We start from the raw sequence: 13,328 nt of genomic DNA on the forward strand, positions 1-13,328 counted from the left end.
CAGCCTTGGCCAGACTCAGACTGAAAGAACTCTTGAAACAGTCTCAGCCGGATGGGCTCAGCAGCCAAAAAGAAGTAGACTCATTGAGGGAAAGCCTGCTCCTGGAAATTCACAGAACTTTTTTCTTCTTGAAGTGACCAGTCTCTTTGGTCCCATTCACCCACCTACCCCTCAGCAAGGAAAAAACCCCGGCTTCATCCCACTGAGCTATGCCCTTTGTGTCCATTTTAGCTCTTGCGACACTACTCATAGCTGGTGAGTAACATTTTATTCTACTCATTTTCATTTTTCTATTTAGAAACTCCTTTGAACTACATTTCCTTCTCTTTGTAGTGATTTTCTTTTTCTTTTTAATAGGAACAACAGAAGCACAGTCAGTGACTCAGCCTGAAAACCAGGTCTCTGTCTCTGAAGGGTCTCCAGTAGAACTGAAATGCACTTATTCCTCTTCTGGGAGCGTTTTTCTATTCTGGTATGTCAAGTATCCCAACCAGGAGCTTCAAATCCTTCTGAGACACATTTCAGGGGAAAGCAACAAAGGTTTTCAGGCCAAACTCAACAAGGAGGAAACTTCCTATCATCTGAAGAAGCTCCATGTACAAGAGGAAGATTCAGCTGTGTATTTCTGTGCTCTGAGTGACACAATGAGAAGACTCACAAAGGGAGCTGAACACAAACCTGCAGAAATGTTTTCTTTGAAATGTTCCTCTAAGGGTTTTGTTCTTTCTTTTTCAGAGTCCCCTAAATGGGGCAGTGTTATTCCTAAAGAGGAATAAAGATTTATAGTATCTTAAGATTTAGAACTAAAAGGGACTTTAGAGATTATATAGGCCATTAGGTCAGTGGGGTTTTTTTCTCTCTGTAAATGGTCAGATAGTAAATATTTTATGCTTTTCAGGCTAAGAGACAAAATAGAGGATTTTATGTAGGTACTTACATATCAAGAGAGAAAGAAAATTTCCCTAAATTTCATTGAAAATATTTAAAATATATTGCTACTACTAAGTGTTTTTTGGTAATTCAGGTCCAATGAAAAAATTAGAGTTCTCTTTTTGAGGTGTAACAATTTGCTTAATTAAGGTTCAAAGTCAGTGGTCCCTTTCATCAAAATAAATTCTATATACTCATCTGTTAATGCAGTTCTATAGTGAGAATGTATTTCTTCTTTGAAAATATCTCTTAACATAGAAAGGTAATGACAAAAACTATTATATATAAATCCATGAGCATATGATTTTACTGGAGTATATTCATTGCTTAGAAAAAATTATAGAATTCTATTAGATTGTTCTCTAGATATTTGCCTTTAGAATGTCATTACATTGTAGAATAATCTCTTCCAGTTGAAGATTAGGTGGAAGTTCCTAAATTGCCCAGCTGAATGGATTTTGAAATATGGAGATTTCTTTTGCATTTGTACTGAGGTCTGAAAATCACTGCTGTTAGCTATGGTTTAAGCTTGGAAAATACATCATTTGAAAATGGAGATCTTGTTTCTTATTTAACTTGTGAAAATATGGAAACTTTACAAAGAAGATTGACATTACTTGAGGTTCAAACAGTATTAATTGTCATTAAATGGAGTTAATTCTAGTGTAAGTTTCATGTATCAACACTGTTTTGCTTTATAATTTTAGGCTAAATTAAACATGATCGTCTATAGCAAGAGCTAATTTATAGAGCCATTCAATGTTTGATAATAGTGGATGAGGGCAGTTCTTATTTAGAAAAATTTTAATCTTTGCTATGAACTGAAAAACAAACAAGCAAAAAAAATTCTTTTTATATCCTATTCATTTCATTCTTTGACATAATGAGTATGCAATTGTAATGAAAAATATTATGTAATAGCTATGTACTTGCCACTAAAAATGCTGCTCAGTTATAACCAAGTCACTGTGATTTGCAGTGCTCTGACAGAAGTGAGAAGGAATGAAAGCACCACATTCATCTTGGACACAACTACTCAAGTCTTCCATTGTATCACTAAAGTAGCTATAGGCAAGATATAAACAAATGAGTGTCCCAATAAAACTTTATTTATAGACCTTGAATTTTGAATTGACCCTGAATAATTTGAATTGCTTATAGTTTTCATGTGTTTTGAAATATCATTCTTCTTTTGATTAAATGTAAAAATCATTTCTAGTGGGCCATACAAAAACAGGTGGTGAATTGGATCTGGTCAGTGGTTCATAGTTTGTGGATCCCTAGTCTAGATAAATGAACCTATTTAACAGATGAGAAAACTGAGGCCCAGAGTAGTCAAATGAGGTGATCAAGGTTTTATGGTAAGTATAATATATAATATTCAAAGTTTGACCAGATACAGAAAAATGTCAAAAAAAATTTTAAATAAAAACTTGTTTGGCTAAACTTTTTTTTTTGTAGAGATGACAACCATTTAAAATATCTATATTTCTCTCTGTAAACATTTGAGATTTGCAGGGAAAATCTAAGCATTCCTCTCTTGAATCACAACTAATAACTAGCAGTAAAATAATGAAACAGAAGTTTCCTTTTCTTCTGGTTTATCTCTTTTTGTTGACCTGGTATATACATGCAGATTTTTAATACAGATTTTTAATACAAGATTTAATACAAGATTTTTAATACAATACAATACATGCAGATTTTTAATACAATAGAGGACTGATTTCCAAGGGTGGAGCCAAGAGAGTGGAGTAAAGCCAGGAAGATGCTAAGCTCTCCAATGTTTCCCTTGAAAATCACATGAAACCAAATCTCTGAACATAGTCTGATGAAATGAAACTACTCTCCGGCTCAAGATAGATTGGAAAAACTTCAAGAAAGGCATTCTCACTGGAGTGAAAAGAGTATTCAGCCCAAATCAGACAAACTCTGGGAAAGCTGGTAACAGGGTGTTAATCATAGCAAATCACTAACTAAGATTCTCAGTTCTGGCTCAGTAGAGGAGTAGCAGCCTCCAGGCCCAGCTCAAAAGGCAAACTCTGGGAACCAGGTTGTTTCCTGAAAAGAGCACATAAAGCTACCCCCCCCCGCCCCCCCGCAAACATAAAGAGCCTTGGGCTCAAAGTTAAGGTTTAGAGCTGCACGTGAAGCTTGGGACAGTGACCTCTGATCCCAGAGGCAGAGCTCAACCACAAAAAGTTAAAAAAGAGGAAATACCAAAGAAAAAGGAAAGAAAGTGAGCAAGAAACAGAAAATAATCTTGACCATATAAAGCTTCTATGGTGATAGGACAAACCAAATGATGAGGACAGATGAGCACAGAAGAAATCTCAAAGAGTAATATGAGTTGATCTCAAACCTAAAAAGACTTCTTGGAAGTACTCATAAAAGACTTTAAAAGACAAATAAGAGAGGTACAAGAAAAAATGAGAAAGGAAATGAGAAATATACAGGAGAGAATCAACAAATTAGAAAAGGAAGGAAAATTTTTTTTCTGAAGAAAATACCTCTTTTAAAAAAAAGTATAATTAGCCAAGTGGAAAAAGAAATACAAAAATTAACTGAATAAAATTACACATTAAAAAGTAGAACAGGGCAAATGGAAGTTAATGACTCTGTGAGACAGCAAGAATCATTAAACAAACCAAAAAAAATGAAAAAATGGAAGAAAATGTAAAATGCCTCATTGGAAAAACAGCAGACCTGAAAAATAGATCCAGAAGAGACGATTTACAAATTATTGGCCTATCTGAAGGCCATGACCAAAACAAGAGCTGGATTGCATTATTCAAAGCATTCTTCTAGAGATCATTAAGGAAAACTGCCCCATATTCTAGAAACAGAGGAAATCTGAAAGAACCCATTGATCATCTTCAGAAAGAGATATCGCAAAGAAAACCCCAAGAAACATTACTGCAAAAATCCAGAACTACAACCTCAAGGAAAAATACTGCAAGCTGCTAGATAAAAACTATTCAAATATCAAGAAGTAGCAGTTAGGATTACCCAGGATTTGGCAATTTCTACAATAAAAGATCAGAAGGGCTGGAATGCCATATTCTGGAAGGTAAAGGACCTGGCGTTACAATTAAGAATTAACTGCCCAGCAAGACTCAGTATCATCTTTCTGTGGAGACAATGAAGATTCAATGAAGTAAGAATCTTTTAATCATTTCTATTAAAAAAAAAACAGAACTAAACAGAAAATTTAATCTACAAATATAGGACTCAAGAGAAGCATAGAAAGGTAAACAGGGGGAATATATATTTATTTAAAGATTAAACTCTTTACATCCCTACATGGCAAAATGGTATCTGTAATTCTTGAGAATTGTATTTCTCACTAGGGCAGACAGAGGGGGGCATTACATGAACTGAGGATGTGGTAGTGAATGGACTCTGATGTGATGACATCAAAGAAAAAGACATTAAGAAATGGAAAAGGTCAGTACTTGAAAAAGAGGAAAGGAGAGATATAATGGGACAATTAATTCACATGAAGAAGTGACAAAATCTATTACAATTGAGGAAAAGAAGGGAGGAGGATGAGCGTTATCTGAAGCTTGATCTCATCAGTTTTGGTTCTAAGAGGGAATAACTTAATCATTAAGTTGGGTATAGAAATAAGAGGAGAAAGAGGAAAGAAAATAAAGGGCAGGTTAGAAGAGAGGACAGAAATACTAGGAGAAAAGGTAAGAAAAACATGAAGGGTTGATAGAAGATAAGATAATGGGTGGAGGGGATTAAAAACACTACTAAGAGAAGGGGGAGGAATGATAGAAGATAAGGAAGAAGAAAAGAAAAAAATTGCAGACCAATCTCCCTAATGAATAATGATGCAAACATTTTAAATAAAATATTAGCAAAGAGATTCCAGCAACTTATCAGCAGGATAATACACTATAATCAAGTGGGATTTATACCAGGAATGAATGCAGGGCTAGTTCACTATTAGGAAAACTATTTCCATAACTGACCATATCAATAACAAAACAATAGAAATCATACGATAAGCTAAATAGATGCAGAAAAAGCTTTTGACAAAATACATTATCCCTTTCTATTAAAAAGATTAGAGAGCATAGGGATAAAGGGAGCTATAAAGGGAACTATACTCAAAGGGCCATCAAGATATACATCCCTCTGACCCAGCAGTACCATTACTGGGTCTGTATGCCAAGGAAATTATAAAGGAGGGGAAAGGACCACATGTGCAAAAATGATGGTAGCAGGTCTTTTTGTGGTAGCAAAGAATTGCAAAATGAGTAGATGCCTATCATTGGGGAATGGCTAAACAGTTGTGGTATATGAAGATAATGGAATATTGTTCTACAAAAAATAATGAACAAGCTAACTTTAGAAAGGCCAGGAAATATTTACATGAATTAATGTTGAGTGAAACAAGAAGAACTAGGAATATATTGTATGCAATAACAGCAAGCAACTATATAGGCTTGGCTCTTCTCAGTGGTTCAGAGATCCAAAGCAATCTCAATAGGCTTTGAACAGAAAATGCCATTTGCATCCAGAAAAAGACCTAAGAAAACTGAATGTAAATCAAGGCATGCTATGTTCACTTCTTTTTTCTTTCTTTCTTTTTTTCTTCTTTTTTTTTAATCTCTCGTGGCTTTTCCTTTTTTTGTTCTGATTTTTTCTCCTAATATGATTCATAAAGTATTGTGTATTTAAAAATATAAAATCGAGGACTTTTAAGAATTCCTGACAAAAAATAGATCAGAGCTGCAGACAAACTTTGAAACTTAAATACAGGACTGAAGAAAAACATAAAAAGATAAATATAAATCAGTGATAAAGAATTAAATAAGGATAAACTGTTTATATTCAAATAAAGGAAAATAATACATGAGTTCCTTTGGAACATCATTATGATAAAAGGAGTCTAATTAGATAAAACCCAAATGTCCTGTTAAATCTTTATGATCTTAAGAAAGGAATGGCAAAAGAAGAGAAGAGGAATACACTGGAGAGAGATGGAGAAGGTAAAGAAAAATTAGGGGAAATTACCTCATATAATCAGGGTTTACAAGCAGACATTTATGCAAATAAGGAGGAAGTAGTGGAAGGGAGTGGCTGACCCTTGAATATCATCCTCATCTGAATTGTTAAAAAAAGGAAGAATACACACACAAAGTACATATACAAAAATTGTATAGAAATCTATTTCACTCAATAAGGGGGTGAGATGAGAAAGGGGAGGAGAATTTTAGGACAGGTAGATTCAGAAAGTTGTTCCAAGCAAAATAAAATTTAAGGATAGACAAAAATATTTATAGCTCTGAGATGACAAATAATAGGAATCCTGAAGGAATACTTATAAATTGGAGAAGGAATAACATTATAATATAATCAATGTGATTATACTATAGTTTTGAACTCTTTATCAGAATAATGACCAACCATAATTCCAGAAGAGTAATGAAGAAACATGTTAATCACTTCCTGATAGAAAGGTGAAGGATTCAAGCTACAGACTAAAACAAATTACATATATATGAACAAAATTTTATAAATGTATAAAATTATAATGTATAATTTATATACAGAAAATTTATATACAAACATATACATAATGTATGAGTGCTTACAAACATGCATACATATATATATATATATATATATATATGAAAACATATACATATGTATATATTAGGTCAATGTGGAAAGTTTTTTTTGACTGGCTATCTTTGTAATAGGTTTTGTTTTTCTGGTATTCTTAGCTGGGGAGGAGTGGTTTGGGAGGATTAGGAACTTTTGATTAAAACAAATAATTTTTTAAAAGAATGATAGAACACTGATTTTAGTGACAGAAGATTTGGGTTCAAATCTTTCATTACTGCGAATGTCATCTTGGCCAAGCCCTGGCCTTCAATTTCCTCATTTGCAAAATAGGGGAATTAGCTATATGGCCTTCCATGTAAAGGAAAGCCCCTTTTCAATTTTAAATCTACAATTCTATAATCCTCTAGGACATTTTCTTCTGAGTTGTACCTATACAAATCCCATTTTATTTAGAGTAACTGAAACATTAACCCTAATCTTGGTGTTCTTTTTATTTCTATTTTGGGAGAGCTGGTTAGGCATCCACATATTTCTTGATTTTTGGAGCATGAATTGTCATGTTAACTAGGATCTTTTATTGTCTAAAACTTTTTTCCAGGAATAAGAAAAGTCTTATGGACGAGGCACTATAATACAGTGAAGAAAGAAAGAAAGAAAGAAAGAAAGAAAGAAAGAAAGAAAGAAAGAAAGAAAGAAAGAAAGAAAGAAAGAAAAGCAAAAAAGCAACTCTCACTGGAGGTAGAGGTCTTGGTTCAGTCCTACTTTTTATGCTTATTATCTTTTTTTTTTTATTTAATAGCCTTTTATTTACAGGATATATGCATGGGTAACTTTACAGCATTAACAATTGCCAAACCTCTTGTTCCAATTTTTCACCTCTTTACCCCCCCACCCCCTCCCCTAGATGGCAGGATGACCAGTAGATGTTAAATATATTAAAATATAAATTAGATACACAATAAGTATACATGACCAAAACATTATTTTGCTGTACAAAAAGAATCAGACTCTGAAATATTGTACAATTAGCTTGTGAAGGAAATCAAAAATGCAGGTGTGTTTTTATGCTTATTATCTATAAAACCTTGAGCAAATTACTTAACCACAATTAAACTCATCCAATTCATCTGTAAGATGAGGATATTGGACTAGATAGGACCCAAAAGTTCTTTCTAGTTCTAGGTGCTATGATATTTTAAAGAGCCCACCTGACAACCTTCTACACTTTGGGAGAGTGGCCAATGTTTTTTCTAGTTACAGTAAAGTTTATTGTAAGATTACAGTAAAAAATTGGCATGATTTTCTTTGCTGAGTTGACTACTTTGGGCAGAAATTGTATCATATTTATGTTTGCACCAGCCCAGTAGAATCTCGAAAAGAAAGCTCTTGAAACCAAATTAGTAAATTGTAAGAAAAGCATGTATTAGAAATTTAATTATTGCCTCCTGGTTTTAAGATCAGATTGGGAAGTAATTGATTCTGTTTGATCCATTTTCTTTGCATTATCAAACAGGTAATGCTGTTTATTCCTCATTGGAAGTGGAGAGTATACTAAATTGACCCAGATTATCTGATAGGACATGTGTACAACTTTGCTAATCACTTCAATTGATTTTTATAATGAGCTACTATTATTTAACTTTAAATCTTGTGACTATGCTGAACAGTGAAAAATATTTATTCAATGCCTATTTTGTGTCAGGCTGTGTTAAGTTCTGGTGATACAAAAAGAGGCAAAAGATAGTCTTTGCATGTAACAATTCACAAATGGACAAGAAGACAAACAATCGAATATGCACAAATATGATATATACAGCATAAATGGAAAAATTAGAGAAGGAAAACATGAGAATAAAAAGACTACTCAAATGTTAGAAATTTGCATAATTAAAAGCTATATTTGAAGTTTATGTGTAGGTATCCTTCCTTTAAAGCCCAATTAAGATACCTTATTTGGTATAAAGTTAATGATTACATTTTTCTTCTGGATACTTTTACAAAACTTACAGTTTTCATGACATTGCTCTCTTTTGCTTTTTCTCTTGTTCAGCTGAACATTCTCAGTCTTCTTCATTGAATTGCCATATAAGTCATGCTCACTAACTGCCAGTGCTCCCAAAGGATCTTTCCTTGACCTTCACATTTTCTACTAGTCTCTCACTTGGTGAGGTCATCACTTACAACATGTTTAATTATCATTCCTATGTAGATAATGCTCAGATCTCTTCTGATCTCCTCTTTACCAACTATCTTTTGCTCAACTTGAATTGTTTTTTCTGTATCCAAATTTAACTAATGTAAGAGAACTCATAATCTTTCCTCACCAAACTGTCTTCTCTACCCAGCTTATTGTTGGAGAAGCACTTATTGTTACTCTTGAGGGTATCCCAATACTCCCACTCATCTGTGCTTAATACGTCCATGACTTTTCTCTTGCTTTCATCCAACTTATTCAATCTGTTATAAGATACAGTCTTTTTAACCTTTAAAATATTTCTTGCATGTCATTTTCACAGCAATGATGCTGCTTCAGGCATATTTCACTATTTGCTTGAACTATTAACTTTCTTCATGCCAACTGTTTCTCAATTCTAATCTATTCTTTATTCACTGCCATAGATTTTCCTACTTTAAATAAACTCCAATGGTTCCCAATTACCTCCAGGATTAAATATAAAATCTTGGCTTTTAAAGACATTAAAAAAATCTTATCTTTTCCTATCTTTCCAGGCTCCTTACTATTTACATCCCCCCATATACTCTATCATGCAGTGACACTGGACTTCTTTTTTTTTTTTTTGGCACACAACAGTCCATCGCCTGACTCCACATTTTTCACTGACTATCTCTTATGCTAGAAATGTTTTTCCTCCTCACCTCTATTGCCTGGATTCTCTAGATTTTTTGATAACTCAGTCCAAAGTGCCTTGTGTAGTATGTCATTCCTACCCACTTCCACTCAAAATATACCTCTCTTACCTCTCACTACCTGTTATCACTTTCCTTCTGAAATTACCTTTCATTAACTATATATTATATAATATATATATATATATATATAGTTAATGAATATCTACATATCTATACATATCAGGTGTATTCTTTTTTGTTTGTGTATTGTTTCCCAATATTCTTATTGGGCTTTTAGTGGGTAGGCCTATGGTTTTGCCTTTTTTTTTTTTTTTTTGTAGTTATGAATCAAGACCAAGCATTTGGGATAAGACTCAACTCATTGATGGAGGGTGTTATTTTCCTGATCTTCCATGTCTTTATTCAGGATGGGTTTGGCAAGAGCTTGGGAGAGAGATAGGCAATATTCCATAGGTGTTTTTTAGTACCTTCCTGTGAATTACATTTAGACAAACTCATGTGAACATAATCATAAAAAAGGGATTGATATTGTTTAATATCTTAAGTTACTATCCCCACCACTTAACACTCTGTCAAGCACATAGTATGCATTTAAAAATGTTTGTTGACTAACTGGCTGACTGATGGAGGGGAATGCAAACTCTGACAAGTACCACCAAAATGGTTTCAACAATGGGCTGGGGAATAAGCCATATACATTGTGACCTGAGTCTAGTTAAATAAATTAAATATGAAGAAATTGACCACCAGAAATATGGCCACCATATCATGATTTTTTTAGTCATAGCAATTTCATATAAACTGGAAAGGTATTAATGGATTATGACTGGAATATGCAAAAAGAAGAAATTACAGATTTTAAAGAAATTTGTGTCATTTGTATATAGTACACATATTACTATCTCTATTTAACAAAAGAGAAACTGATATTCTCATACTTTAAGAGACTTGCCTAAATGGTTGAGTTACTGGTCACATATCTAAGAAGGGACAGAAGTGGAATATAACTAACATACTTAGTATCAAAGGTCCAGAGCTCAGACGCCATGTAATCCATATATCTCATGTTATAGATAAAAAAAACTGAGGTTCATGGTAGGGAAGTGACTTGATGAGGTTCACAGAGACAGTATGGGTCAGAGGTGGGTCTTTTACCGAGGTCTTCCTGAGATTTGCTTTCTATTTGTTAGAATGCACTTCGTTTCTATTCTTTACTTCTTTTAAAAAGAAGGCCTGAAATAATAAATGACTAAGCCTTGAAAAAAAGAGAATTCTATAATTTATATAAAGTTTCTCAACCAGTTCTCTGCTGAGCAAAAAGAAGCCTCCTTGATTTTCACCTTTGCTGTCTGCTTTTCTGATAAGAGACTCACAATGGAACTATATTCTCCTCAAGGAATATTATGAGCTAAAGGCTTGGAGCAAATTTTTTAAAAAAAGCAATTGTGTATCTGGCCAGAAGATGGCAAGGTATCCATTGCCTATGATATCTGTGCCATTGAAAGAGAGGAAGAATGGAGAAGCTCTTATGTGTGTCATAGGGAACCTATGGCTTTATCTCAGCTGTGAGTAAAGAGAGAAAGTGAAATAGTAGGTGAGAGTAGGGTGTCTTGAATGAAAAGGGGGTTCTAAAGGACATTCTTCCCAATGCTAGGGAGGAAGATTACAAGCTCAATCTAGTTGGTTGGGTCTATTAAGTTCTAAGAAGTGATTTGTTTATGACATTTTTTGAGTCTGTTTTCCTCTTTCCAAGCAAAGGTGAGAAGCCAAAAATATTTGCAACAAAATCTCTGATGTTTTCCCAGGAGGGAGAGCACATCAGCAAGAACTGCTATTATATAAACAGTGTCTTCTTGTACTTCCTTGGTATATGCAGTCTGGGTAAAAATTTTAAAGGTGTGCTCCCAGCCTTACTCCCCAATTTTAAGTACAGACCATAGAGTTAAGGATTTTTCCTTTTTCTCTCTAAAAAGTAAAATAAATAATAAGATTCCTATGTTATGAGAAGCTAAGACTTCAATAATTTTAGATATTTTGGTGGATCATCCATGACAGGTTCTTGAGTCCCTCAAACACAGCAGTACTGTTCCCAAGGAAGAATAAAAAGTCATAGAATTATAGGATTTATAATTAGAAGGGAAACTACTATTTTTTTTGAGTAGACTCCGTTTCAACCACTCCCCTCTCCTTAAAACCCTCCCTTAAGATCAGTCAGAATCAAGAAATGAGAGAAGGATCTAGGTGAACCATTATTTTGACTTAGGTGTTCTCTTGGCCCTCTCCCGCCCTGGTAATGTGGAAAGAGCATGGGAGTTGGAATTAAGAAAACTAGATTTAAATCTCAGCTACCATGCTTCTAGTTATAAGTCCTTGAACAATTCTCATAGATTTCTCAACTTCACTTTTCTTAATTTTAATTTTTTTTAATGATATTCTTCATGGAATCATTGTAAAGAAAGAACTTTGGATATTTTAAGGTTATTTTAAAGTGAATTGTTGTTATTAATAACTTCTAGTCCAGCTCAATTGACTTTGGTCATAATAGTTTCTATGTTGGCACAAGAAAAAAACTCTGGCCTGAAGATAAGGGTATGTCAGACCTAAATTGTTTTGCTATTGGGTGATTTTGAGGAAGTCATCTTCTCACCCTGTGCCCATGTTATGTTAAATGGATATAGCATTCCATGGTTCTAATCACAGCATGAAGCATTCCAAGTGCTTTCACAAGTAGGGATGAGATTTGCATTGTTCATTTGGATTCACTTATACTTTCTTTCATGTTTATAACCCAAAAGGAAGTATATTATTTTCTTATAATGAGAATTGGGACAACCTGACATTCTGCTACAGATGATTATGGGAATTGTTTATGAATGGGTCTGCATTAATTGTTCCCTACACCTCCCTCATGTATTTACTGATCCAATGATACTTGTCACCTTTATATTCCTCAAATAAGACATTCTATCTTTTAATTCTGGATATTTTTACTAGCAGTCCCTCATGTTCCAGCTTTTCTGACTTCCTTCAAATTCCAGATAAAATCCCTCTTTCTATAAAAAGTTTTCCACATCTCTCTTAGATCTAGTGCCTTTCCTTTGTTAATTATTTCCACTTTATCCTGTTAATATTGTCTTTATACATAGTTGTTTTCATGTTGTCTCTCCATTAAACCATGAGCTCCTTGGGAGCTGTCTTTTGCTCCCCCCCCCCATTTTTTTGTATCCAGAACAATTAGTAAAATGTCTGGCACAGAGTAGGTGCGTAATAACTGTTTGCTGATTAATTAACTTCAAATGCAAAATATTTTCCACCATACCACACAGAGCCCATCTTTAGTGACTCCAAGCAATATGTGGAGAAATGAGGAAATCTTTATTTATTCAGTGTCATTGATGAATGTCTCAGAGAAGCAAAGTGCCAGATATCTTGTATTGCAGGAGAGCCCTTTTTATACATTAGATCAATAAGAAGTGGAGAGGAATAACTTGTTTGGAATTTGGATGGAAAAGCAAACATCAGAGAGTTGTCCTTATTGCACTCTGTCAGCTATCAAAAAGAGGCTCAGATGCTTATAGAATAGTTTCAACTCCCTCAAGCTGTGGCAAAGCATAACAAATATAACTAGGGAATGGAGAACGAATGAGACGCAAAACATCTAGAAACTGTAGTACTTTCTTCCAACATCCCAGGGATGTTCTGAGCACTTTTCAGTGAGATTCTGGCTTTTTTGAGACTGCGTTACAGAGGAGTCCAGAGCAGAACCATGCCCTTTGCATTTGCAAATACACAAGTGGGGAGGAATTAAGAGAGCTTTGGGGACACTCACATGCTCTCTGTGTTTCTGTGTTTGGCCTCCAGAGGGTGATGTTGCACAAGTTGAGCCGGGCTCTTCTGAAAATGAAGCCCAGAAACACTTACATGCCCTAGTTCCCACAACTCCT

General features: G+C 34.2%; 1 gene segment (V, D, J or C); it reads left to right on the top strand.

The window, feature by feature from the left end:
• On the top strand, positions 1-891 carry LOC116421804. The segment is given in 2 exon segments: positions 1-255; positions 358-891. Coding segments are annotated over 2 exon segments (465 nt in total).
• Positions 892-13,328: the final 12,437 nt, after the last annotated feature.

Source organism: Sarcophilus harrisii, chromosome 2 (assembly GCF_902635505.1).
Source record: "Sarcophilus harrisii chromosome 2, mSarHar1.11, whole genome shotgun sequence".
NCBI lineage: Eukaryota > Metazoa > Chordata > Mammalia > Dasyuromorphia > Dasyuridae > Sarcophilus > Sarcophilus harrisii.